This window comes from Eptatretus burgeri, chromosome 14 (assembly GCF_056783735.1).
Source record: "Eptatretus burgeri isolate ZD-2024b chromosome 14, Ebu_testis_v1, whole genome shotgun sequence".
Classification (NCBI taxonomy): Eukaryota; Metazoa; Chordata; class Myxini; order Myxiniformes; family Myxinidae; genus Eptatretus; species Eptatretus burgeri.
Genome location: NC_140974.1, coordinates 10,794,896 through 10,805,962, shown reverse-complemented (window position 1 = coordinate 10,805,962; position 11,067 = coordinate 10,794,896). Strand labels below are relative to the sequence as shown.

Genomic DNA, 11,067 nt, shown 5'->3' with positions numbered 1-11,067 from the left:
ATGATGCAGTCATCTTTGCAGAGACTCTGGATATCCTTTTGGGGCCCTCGAGGTGCTGAATCAGGAGTAGGATCCGCTGGGATTACGGGTTTCCTGAGTCAAAACTATGATCCAGGCTTTCGATGACATCTTGGATGCCGCTATATTGTCTATACTTGTTTGCCAAGGTAAGTGAATCTCTCCGTGACCTCAACATCCTCACCACAGTGATATTCATGTCTTTCTTGGCTGTGAGCCAGAGGTCAGTAGACATCTGGGTTGGGCCTGGGGAGTCATGTATTCACTGGAACACGGGGTGTGGCATTGCCAGTACATGTGCAGAAGGACGAAAGTCCCAGTCTTCAGGTCCTCAGTGCTTCCAGTCTTGCTCTACAGATGTGACTTGGACTTTGACCAGGGATCTGAGAAGGAGACTGAATGCCTTTGGTACCAAGTCTTTTCCGAGAATCCTTGGCTATCGCTGGTCAGACTTTGTGTCCAATGAGCGGTTTCTGAGAGAGACTCAAATGAAATTTGTTACCTGTATAGTCCGTGAGCGTCAGCTGCGGCTGGATGGACATGTGGCTCGTTTTCCTGACACTGATCCTGCTCACCAGATTCTCTCAGTGAGGGAGCTTCATGCGTGGAGGAGGAATAATGGGCTGACCCCGTGCCTCGTGGTTGCAGCAGTTTGATCAGCATCTCAAGGAGATGGGGATGGGCCAGGTAACTGCCTGGGGGATGGCCAGATGGAGACCCGTGGAGTACCGGTGGAAAGTGGACGTAGCGACGCGCTGCTCTGGTGCATGCTCCCATACCTGACCTGAACTGAACTAATACCGGCAGATGAGACACCCATTTAACGTCTATCCGAGGAATGTCACACACATTGATGAATCACCCTGCCTGTGAAACACCAGAATAACAGTGTATAGCTGCGTCAGGATTCAAACCCAGGCAAGGCAGCTTCAAGGCAAGTGTGTGTACCTCCAGGACATCCTGCCAGCTCCCAAGAATATTTACTAAATTCACATATTAAGTCCTCAGAAATAATTTCATTATTTCATACATTGGTGGCTTTCATGGCATCTTGAGCAAGAGCATGCAGGTGGCAAAACCAACTTACCAGCAGCTAGAGGCAGAATGACTGGCACATGCATCATTGCCTTGCAGTTGTTGCATCATAAAAATGGTCCCGACATTATACAGCTGCAGGGTGTCTTCCCTCTACTGGCACCAGTCTGGTTTGAGAAAATGGAATATACAGGATATCATGGCACTACGAAAGAGCACAAGTATCAAGCTCCAAGAGACTTGCTTCTGGATGAGATTTTTCATCAGATCAGGAACGTTTCCAGACAAAATATACAATAGGTCCTTTATGACAGCAGTAAAAAATCGGTACAATCTACTGAATATGGTGATAATTCTGAGAGAGTTTGGTAATTCGCAGAGGTCTTTGAACTTCCAGCTCGGAGGGCCCACGTTAGCCGGATCTCTGATGCGACAATATATACATGAAACTCATTTTCATTATGATAATGGTTCCAAAATTAATCATTACTTCCAAGCTTTTTTAATGGATAGCGATCATCGAGATGATAGTATATTTAATCAATGCTGTGTCTCATTGAGAATCTTGGAAAGATCGTATCATGTCACTACGATAAGTGGAAAAAAAAACCCGATCATATAAATGCCTTGTGATAGTCCAATATTTCTTTCTTCAACAAAGTGGTTAACAAAGTGTGAAAATCCTGAGTGGGGCGTGGAATAGACTATATTACAATGTAATATTTCTGCGTTGAGGTGCAAGATGATGAGAGACAGTGGATAAAAGCAGGAATGACAATAAACTGGTGAAAGAAGCTAAACCGTTATACATGGAGGAGTTGCTTAAACAAGATACAGTAAATGAAAGGAAGAATTAAGGGTGGGAATGTCTTCCTTGAAACCTTGAAATCTGTACTGTAATGAGTAAGCCTGATCCCAATTGGGTTCTGCACTACAGAGACGTCATGGTAATGGTCGAGAGTGTGATGGGACCGTGGACAACCTTGGGAAAGCTCTGAAGGGGGGGGAGAGGGGTGCGGGGGAGAAGGCACTGAAGCAATTACTGCGCAGAGTATAAAGAGCCACAGGGAAAGTGAGTACTATAATCACTCGCTCAGTCGCTCATTTGATCCACCCGTTCGCCTTCACTTTTGTGCCCTTGGTTTCTGAGGATCCTCCTGGTAGGTTCATTTTGATTGTTCCAACGGATATCATAGTAGATGGACTTTTTGTGTGGATTAATTCTTATGCAACAACGAAAGTCAAACTTATTATGTTAAGCATAAATTTCGGTATTTTGGGGAATATGAAAGATGTTTGTCTGCTATACGAGTGTAATTTTGTATCGTTTATTTATGATCCTAAAACGACATGAACAATTGTACAACAGCGATTGTACAATGTGCTAATATCATTTGTAATGAATTGTCTGTTTCGCCTATTGAGTTTGCTTTGTTTCTTCCATAATCTGTGGCTTGTTCATGGAATACAATGTACAATCCAAAAAAACAAAAAAAGTGATGCACCCATAGTACCCAGCAGCTAATCTCGGTGCACACCAATAATGGTTATGCTGAGATAAGCATGGCTGGAGTGGCCTGCTTGGTGTTCCCATCTAAGCTCTGGCTCATGATGCGAGGAACCCAGGTTAAAAATCTAACATATACCATATGTGTTTGTCCATTATCTTTTAATGTCCAGGTAATTTGTGGAAAATTATCCTGATGTCTGCTAATGTCAATGTTATGTACGTGTTCTACGTACCAGATCAGTGTGAAAAAAGGTACCAGATCAGCAATAAAGCTGAATGATCTCACAAACAGAAAATGTCTGCCATGGATATCGACAGAGTAATAGAGTTATAACCAACTTTTGGTCCACACAGAGAAATGCGTACCCTTGTGATCGTCGTGATGCTGGCGGTAGTAAATCGTGGTCACGCAGTGGACAGTTGGTGCCAAATGGCGTGCATTCGGTGTCTTTCAGACATCGTGCAGGTGTTGGTACGTATGACCACAGTTACAGCAATTTGAGTATTTGTTATATATTGTATGACGGAAGATCAGTGTGTGGTCAGGCAAAATAAAATATTCGTGACATATTGCCAAAATATATTTCCTTACAAAGCCCCTTTCCATATACAGTACGGTACTTCTTATTTTTCTAATTCTCAAAAAAATAGAATCCTCATGATCCTGAAGCTGGAGTGAAAAAGTTTTTACCATGACCATGAAGTGACATTCTGCACAGATGGTAGTCTAGTCCCTGTCCTATGTAGTTTACAACTGGTGTTACCAATTCTTCCCGAGGGTTGGTACATTTCCCCATACCGGTGGAGTAGAAGTTATTCATGTTTCTGCCTGCGAATAAAAAACATTTTTAGGAGAAACACTGCTGACCCCTTCATAAATCCATTTCACAAAAGGTGCCATATTCTTGAAAGAGCATCGGTTCTGCTGAATCAGTTCTTGGGCATGGTTATGCTGGGTGGTCAGCACTTTCACAGCAGTCAATCAAGGCAGGAATTAGGGATTTCATCAGGATGCTGGTGATAACCAACCTACTATTCACAAAAGACACCGTGGAAGATTTAACGTCGACCAACGACTCGACTCGTGCTGGCAATCAGGTGCTTCAGCTTAACATCCTTCCCATGGAAGGCACATACATCGATGCATTGTCCTGCATCCTAAACACTAGGGTTTTGGTGTATATATGGGTCTAGATTTCAACACAGGCGAGACAGCTCATAGACGAGTGTACATACCTCCAACTTATCCTGCAAGCCCACCTCACACATTACAATATAAAAACTACAACGGCATTCGGTAGAGCGCATACCTCCATCAGGCTGAACAGTTTACGTTTTGTATCCCACTGTAGGCCGTATCTGGATCCAGACCTCCAAGATGTCATCGGCTTTTTGCTTGTCACCTACCCAACTCATCCACCAAGTTTTGTCTGAATCCATCCACAACTTTTTGAGATATCATGCTATAATCTCGTTTTTGGCCCTATGTCTTAATGGGGTGAAGAATCACTTTAAAAAAATGAAAGTACCCAGATCCAGACCTTCACCAAAATTTAATAATTTCATGCTTGTCACACACCCAACCTGTCCACCAGATTTTGTCTGAATCCGTCTACAACTTATTGAGATATCCTGTTCACAGACAAACAAACAAACAAACAAAGAGACAGGGGTGAAACAACTTCGACCCACCTTCGGTGGCAGAGGTAAAAATGCTGCAAAAACGAATTCTCTTAACTACAGGCCTACTAGCTTGCTTACAATTACAAGCAAGGTCATGGAATCTAGTTTAAACCATGTCAGAAAGTTGAGATCAAATCCTTCCTTTTCTCCAACGGCCTGATCTCAGATCATCAGTTTGCTTTCATACACAGTTATTCCATCCTAGACATGCTGCTTCTACTCTCCCAACAATAGATGGAAGTTCTCAATCTCAGACATGAGATCAGGGCCATCTCTCTGGACATATTATAGAGCATTCCATACAGTCTGCCACCCCACCTTGATCTTCAAAAATCTCTGCTTATGGAATCCAAGAGCTTATTGACTTCCTCCTTTCCAGTTGTCAGTATGTAGCTCTTAATGGTATGTCCTTCCCCCGTCAAGCCTGAGATGCCCCAAGGCAGCGTCTTGGGCCCAATGTCGTTCCTCATCTTCATCAATGATCTTTCTGATTAACTACAAAATCCTGCTCATCTCTTTGCTGATGATTCCACCCTCTGTCATATCAAATGTCATACTTCAGACAGGCAAGCAGCAGCCTCTTTGCATTCTGCAGATCTTGATAGAATCAGGAGCTGCTCCAACATTTCTTCTTCTTCTTCGTTCGTATGCAGCACAAGGCTGCGGGATAGCATCATTGGTTGATGGCTGAGGGAGTGGCTGTGCCACTGATGCAATGTCCTCTGCTGGTTATGACAGGAATTTGGAATTATGCGATTGTGCAGGCGATAGCTCACCTACTCTTCGTGAGCAACACCATGGGATATTTAACTTCCACCAATTGATGCTGGAAGTCAGTATTCCCGTTTAACATTCATCTGCGGATGGCACAAATATCGATGAACCACCCTGCCTGTGAAACACCAGAATGACAGTTTATAGCGGTGTCAAGATTCAAACCCAGGCTCTACAGCTTTGAGGCGAGTATGCGTACCTCTAGGCCATCCTATTAGCTGCTCCAATACTTAGAATACGTCTTTCAACCTACGACAAATCCAACACAATGACCCGATCTCTCTGAAAGGACGATATGGCAACCTCTCCCATTTACTTGCGAAACAAACCACTTGAAGTGGTTAAATAACTCAAAGTTGTGGGGCTCACCATCAGTCATTATCTCACCATCAGCCTTGAGTAGACCATATTTTCAAGATGGCCTTCAAAGCCAGCCGCCAACTGGGCATCCTGCATCATGCAAGGTCTTTCTTCTGGCCAATCTGAACCTTTGAGAACCTCCATGGTCATAAATCGCAGCTTGATGGAGTACTGCTCTCCCCTTTGGACTGGCACCCCTTCTTCACACCTTGCCCTTCGTGATTCCATGGAAAGATGACAAAGCTAATTGTCTAGGCCTGTTACTTTTGCATCGCAGAGAGTTTGGTGGCTTCTCTATTTTACCACCTCCTTTTTGGTCTTGCACCCTCTGCCCTCTTTTGGCTCTGTCCCTCCCAGGTTTCTGCAGGGTACACACAGGCTGCCAGTAACCATCTTTTTGCTGAACTCTAAAAATCCAGGCTCACTTCCACTCATTCGTTCCTCTTTTCTATCCCTTGTGAAATCAACTTCCACATTCTCTTCAATTCTCATTCTTCGCTCCAGGTCCCCATCCATACTCATGATGTCTTCTACCCCAAATTACCCTATTCCCAAGCACTCCCTTTTTTGAGGTTGTGGTTTTTATTTTCTCCTCTCCCTCACCTCTTTTTGTTTGTTCATTGTTGGTTGGTTTGTTCCTTTTCCGTTTCATCCCTACTTTTCCATTCATCTCCTTGCTGTTTCCACTTATGTGAAGCTTGTTCACCTCATGTGTCTTTCTTCCCCTCCCCTTGATCGTACACTTCTACTCTGCTGTTGGCTTTCTGTCTTCATTTTCTTCCATTCCATTCTGCTTTAACTTTTACATGAGCCTTCACCATGTATACTAAAAAAAAATGAAAAAAGAAGACATTTCATTGTAATTTAAATACGAATCTTAATCGATTGATTTGTTTGTGCTTATTTGTGTAAACGTGATTGTATTACCTTTAACAATGGAGTAGGCTGTATGAAACACTCCGTGATTTGTACAATAAAGGTATTATTTGTTATTAGCAAAGTTTCTAGATCATGATAACCTATGTGATTACCATTTATGCAATCCTAATTATCTAAATGTTCCAATTTGGTATGTGGAACTGTCCGGGTGTTCTTTGTGCCTATAGAGATGCACGTCTGAATGCGTCACCGAAGGAGGAATTGGCAAGTACTGGCCTACGTGCCAGATGCATCTGCTTGGAGCTCTGGAAGATGGTGGTGCATCAGGTCCGCAGTGGGAGATCTTAACTAAACGAGGGGACAATACGAGGGCTTTGAGTCACCAAGCCTTCTCAGGATACCCATCAACACAACAAAACAAAGATTATGGTGTGTTCTTCCAACATTACTCTTACCTTCCCCATGAAGTAATGGAAAAGGTCCGCACAATCACGGGTCCCGCAGAAGACGAAGAACACGGGAAGCAAATCATACTGGAGGACACTGCACTCAAACAGTCCCAAAGACAGATGAATAAGCATTACGGCAGGTTTATGAGTAACCGATTGATGGGGCTTCGGCGAGATGCTGATGGAGAAGGTAGAGGTGCAAATGAAGTCAAGGATGAGGAGGGTGGTGAGGGCAGAGCGGATGATGAGAAAGAAGATGAGAAGTTGTTCCAAAAGCGCTACGGAGGATTCATGCGCAGGGTAGGTGGCCCTCTAAGGGCCTGGGGTGATCAAAAACGCTACGGAGGTTTCATGCGCAGGTTCTTTGGTGTCGCCGTTCGCTCCGAGGACGATGAAGATTCCCTTAGGCCGAAGGAAGAGATGAAGGAAAATAAATATGGAGGGTTCATGAGGAGCTAGGTGCTCATTTTATAGAGGTTTCCTGATTGTTAACAGAATCTCGGTCTCATAACACATTCACCATGCTGTGAAATCATATATATATATATATATATATATATATATATATATATATATATATATATATATATATATATATATATATATATATACATACACACACACACACACACACACACACACACACACACACACACACACACACACACACACACACACACACACACACACACACACACACACACACACCGTACTTGCTTCACGACTCATTTAATCGATGTTATCTGTGCTACCATCAGTTATTTCCACATCGTTAATTTTTATTGCTTTTTGCAAGCTTTCATATACAATTTTGCAATCCGAAAACATGTGTGCATAGCCAGAAAATGCATCTTGTTAAGCATGGCTGCACCCATACCCTCTGTCTAAGTAAAACCAAACACCATTCTCATACGTGGACATGCACACCGAGCCAGAACCATTAAAATAGTAATAGGCATCCACAACAATCCTTGACTACGTTGTGTAACGTCGGCCGAAACACTCACTCTTTTCCGCTCTCTCCACCTTTATTCGTTTTAAAATTTGTTTTCTCTGCAACCGCTTGAGTGATTGACACGACAGCAGAGCACCAACCGATGGATATATTATATATATATATATATATATATATATATATATATATATATATATATATATATATATATATCTTCTTCTTCTTTCGGCTGCTCCCGTTCGGGGTCGCCACAGCGGATCATCCTTATGATCCGCATCGTGATTTGGCACATGTTTTACGCTGGATGCCCTGCCTGACGCAACCCTGGTCGCCTCTTACAATGCAGGGATATGGTACACCTATTTTAACCGGGGTATACACCGGCCCAGTACACTGGTACTCATTTCGCCGACCTCGGAAGGATGACAGGCTGAGTCAACCCCCTGGTGTATTAATTCAGTGGCCCAACGGGGCTTGAACTCAGGACCTTTTGGATCCCAAGCCGCTGCCCTAACCACTGCGCCAACACCAGGCTATGAATATATATATATATAGTCACATCATGATTGGTTGAAAAATGCAGCCGGTGTTTCAAAAAGTCAGTTTTCTGCAAGCATGGTTTGAAGGGTGTTTCAGCTATCAGAAATAAATGGAATCAGGACCTCGCGACAATGTGTTTGTTCCCCGAAATAAATGCGGCGACTGTGAACCACGGAGTTTAGAAAAAGGCAGTATGAAGGTGTTTGTTTGTTTTTTCACCTGGTCATTCCATTTTGTAGCAAGCTTGTGCTTTCGAGTTAATTGCCAGGCAATTTTTTGAGAGAGTTATTCAATGTTAATTTAGATTTTTAATTGCAGAATATGCAAACATGCAAAGTTCCATGCTTGTTCTTGTAAAACCTGAGCAATAAATACAGGAAGTGACATCAATGCTGATCAAAGCATTCTGGGCAAAACTAAGGTGGAAGTCCACGTAGAACAGATGTGTATCATGAAGGAGGTCATCAAACCAGGTGTAATTCACAGAAGACTGCCTCCACAATTTGGTGAGGCACATCTTTCATGTAGTTGTGTCTTTAAATGGTATTTGTAAAAGGAGTTGAATGGTGAACAATCTTGATCATCCTCATGTGTGAACAAATGCTGTCACTCAAGCAAACACGTTGAACAAATAATTTTAAGGAATCACAACATTACTTTGATACTAAAATATGCAAATCGGTGTCTGTCTGTCTGTCTGACCACGATGCATTTGGTCGTTACTTAATCAATTTCAACCAAACCTGCTCGGGGGACTAAGGGTCATCTGACAAAGGTTGGAGTGACTTCATTTGCCCCTCTCCACCTTGGACATTCACCATATTAAGTCATATAGATAGCTTATCATGCCATTTTTCCAAGGCTGCTTCTAATAATAAAGGTAATAAAAACAACTAGAGGGGGGAGCACTCGGTAGAGTGCAAAACCTCCGCCGCCAATACAGCTGGGTCACTCAAGTGAACCTGATATCCTATTCATTCAATATGACGTCAACAGTACTCACAGCGTTATAGTTTGCAACTTTCCCTTTTACTTTTAACTTTTACACACTCAATTCATTCGTACTCACTACTCAGTTCGTACTCCACATACTCAATTAATTCTCCAAAAAAAGAAATTGTTAGAGAAAAAAAAAAAAGACAAAATTTTGTTTTTTTTTCTCTAACAATTTTTTTTAGGGGGGGGGGTTGGAAATCACTTAAAACATGTAGAAATGCAAAAAAATTCAAATATTTTTTCAAATTGGCGGCCATAGCGGCCATAATGGATTTTGGACCAAGTCCAAAATCTAATGGCATGATCCTTGGACCAGACCTAATCCCTCCACTAAGTTTCGTCGAAATCCGTCGAGGAGTTTTTCCGTAATACTGTTCACAAACAAACAAAGAAACAAACAAACAAGCAGTCATAGACTGGTACTTACGAAATCGTCAACTTGACCTCTGACTTTGTCTAATAAAAGCTGTCTCTGGAGAAGGTAGCGAAGCAAACCAGAAGTTTCTACCATGATTCTGTACCAAACCATCAAAAATTGAATTTTTTACCCCATTGTGACCTTGACCTTTGACCGATTTTGACCAAAATCTAATCAGCACTAGCCATCCCCCTCCTGAATCACGTGGTGTAATTTGACATTGGTAGCTTCTTCCGTTCGAGTTATCTGTACCAAACCATCAAAAATAAAAAAAATTTGACCTCACTGTGACCTTGACCTTTGACCAAAATCTAATCAGCACTCGCCATCACCCTCCTGAATCACGTGGTGTAATTTGACATTGGTAGCTTCTTCCGTTCTCGAGTTATCGTGCCTACAAACAAACAAACAAACAAACAAGCAGTCATAGACTGGTACTTACGAAATCGTCAACTTGACCTCTGACCTTGTCTAATAAAAGCTGTCTCGAGAGAAGGTAGCGACACAAACCAGAAGTTTCTACGATGATTCTGTACCAAACCATCAAAAATCGAATATTTTGGATGTTTGACCTCACTGTGACCTTGACCTTTGACTGATTTTGACCAAAATCGAATCAGCGCGAGCCACCACCCTCCTGAATCACGTGGTGTAATTTGATATTGGAAGCTTCTTCCGTTCTCGAGTTATCATTTTTTGGATGTTTGACCTCACTGTGACCTTGACCTTTGACCGATTTTGACCAAAATCTAATCAGCACTAGCCATCAGCCTCCTGAATCACGTGGTGTAATTTGACATTGGTAGCTTCTTCCGTTCTCCAGTTATCTGTACCAAACCATCAAAAATCGAATATTTGACCTCACCGTGACCTTGACCTTTGACCGATTTTGACCAAAATCTAATCAGCACTCGCCATCACCCTCTTGAATCACATTGTATAATTTGACATTGGTAGCTTCTTCCGTTCTCGAGTTATCGTACCTACAAACAAACAAACAAACAAACAAACAAGCAGTCATAGACTGGTACTTACAAAATCGTCAACTTGACCTCTGACCTTGTCTTATAAAAGCATGAATCAGTCAGAAGCCCAAGAGGAGCTTGAATTCTGAATTCATTGTGGTCTCCGATTTTACACTGTGGTTTGCAGATAATGAGTCCCAGACAAAAACTAGATTTCTTATAAAAATTCCATTTTTTTGTTTTTATTTTTAAAAAAGTGATTCAGTACCAGCAGCATATGCCAGATAATACGTGTATTACTTTTCAGAAGAATCTGATAAAAGACTTATTATTTATTATATATATATATATCAGTTATTCATCGCTGTTCCAGAATTTCGACAACCGAGTTTTAAGCGTCCTAAGCGATCGCAAAAACCGAAGACAAAATTAAAATCGAAGTTAAAACGAACTCGTAACGTCGAGCGAAGCAAAAATACTCCATT

The 11,067-nt window shown here is 42.1% G+C and overlaps 2 protein-coding genes across 3 annotated transcripts in view; one reads left to right on the top strand and one right to left on the bottom strand.

The window, feature by feature from the left end:
* LOC147012645 (uncharacterized) overlaps nt 1–11,067 on the bottom strand; it is a 145,522-nt gene that overhangs the window by 102,157 nt on the left and 32,298 nt on the right. The gene's annotated exons all lie outside the window — the stretch shown is intronic.
* PENK (proenkephalin) lies at nt 1,877–7,284 on the top strand. Its single transcript, XM_085855756.1, has 3 exons — nt 1,877–2,213; nt 2,918–3,035; nt 6,487–7,284. Exons 2-3 carry the CDS (start codon nt 2,922–2,924, stop codon nt 7,165–7,167), a joined length of 795 nt encoding a protein of 264 aa, XP_085711882.1. The 5' UTR covers nt 1,877–2,213; nt 2,918–2,921; the 3' UTR covers nt 7,168–7,284.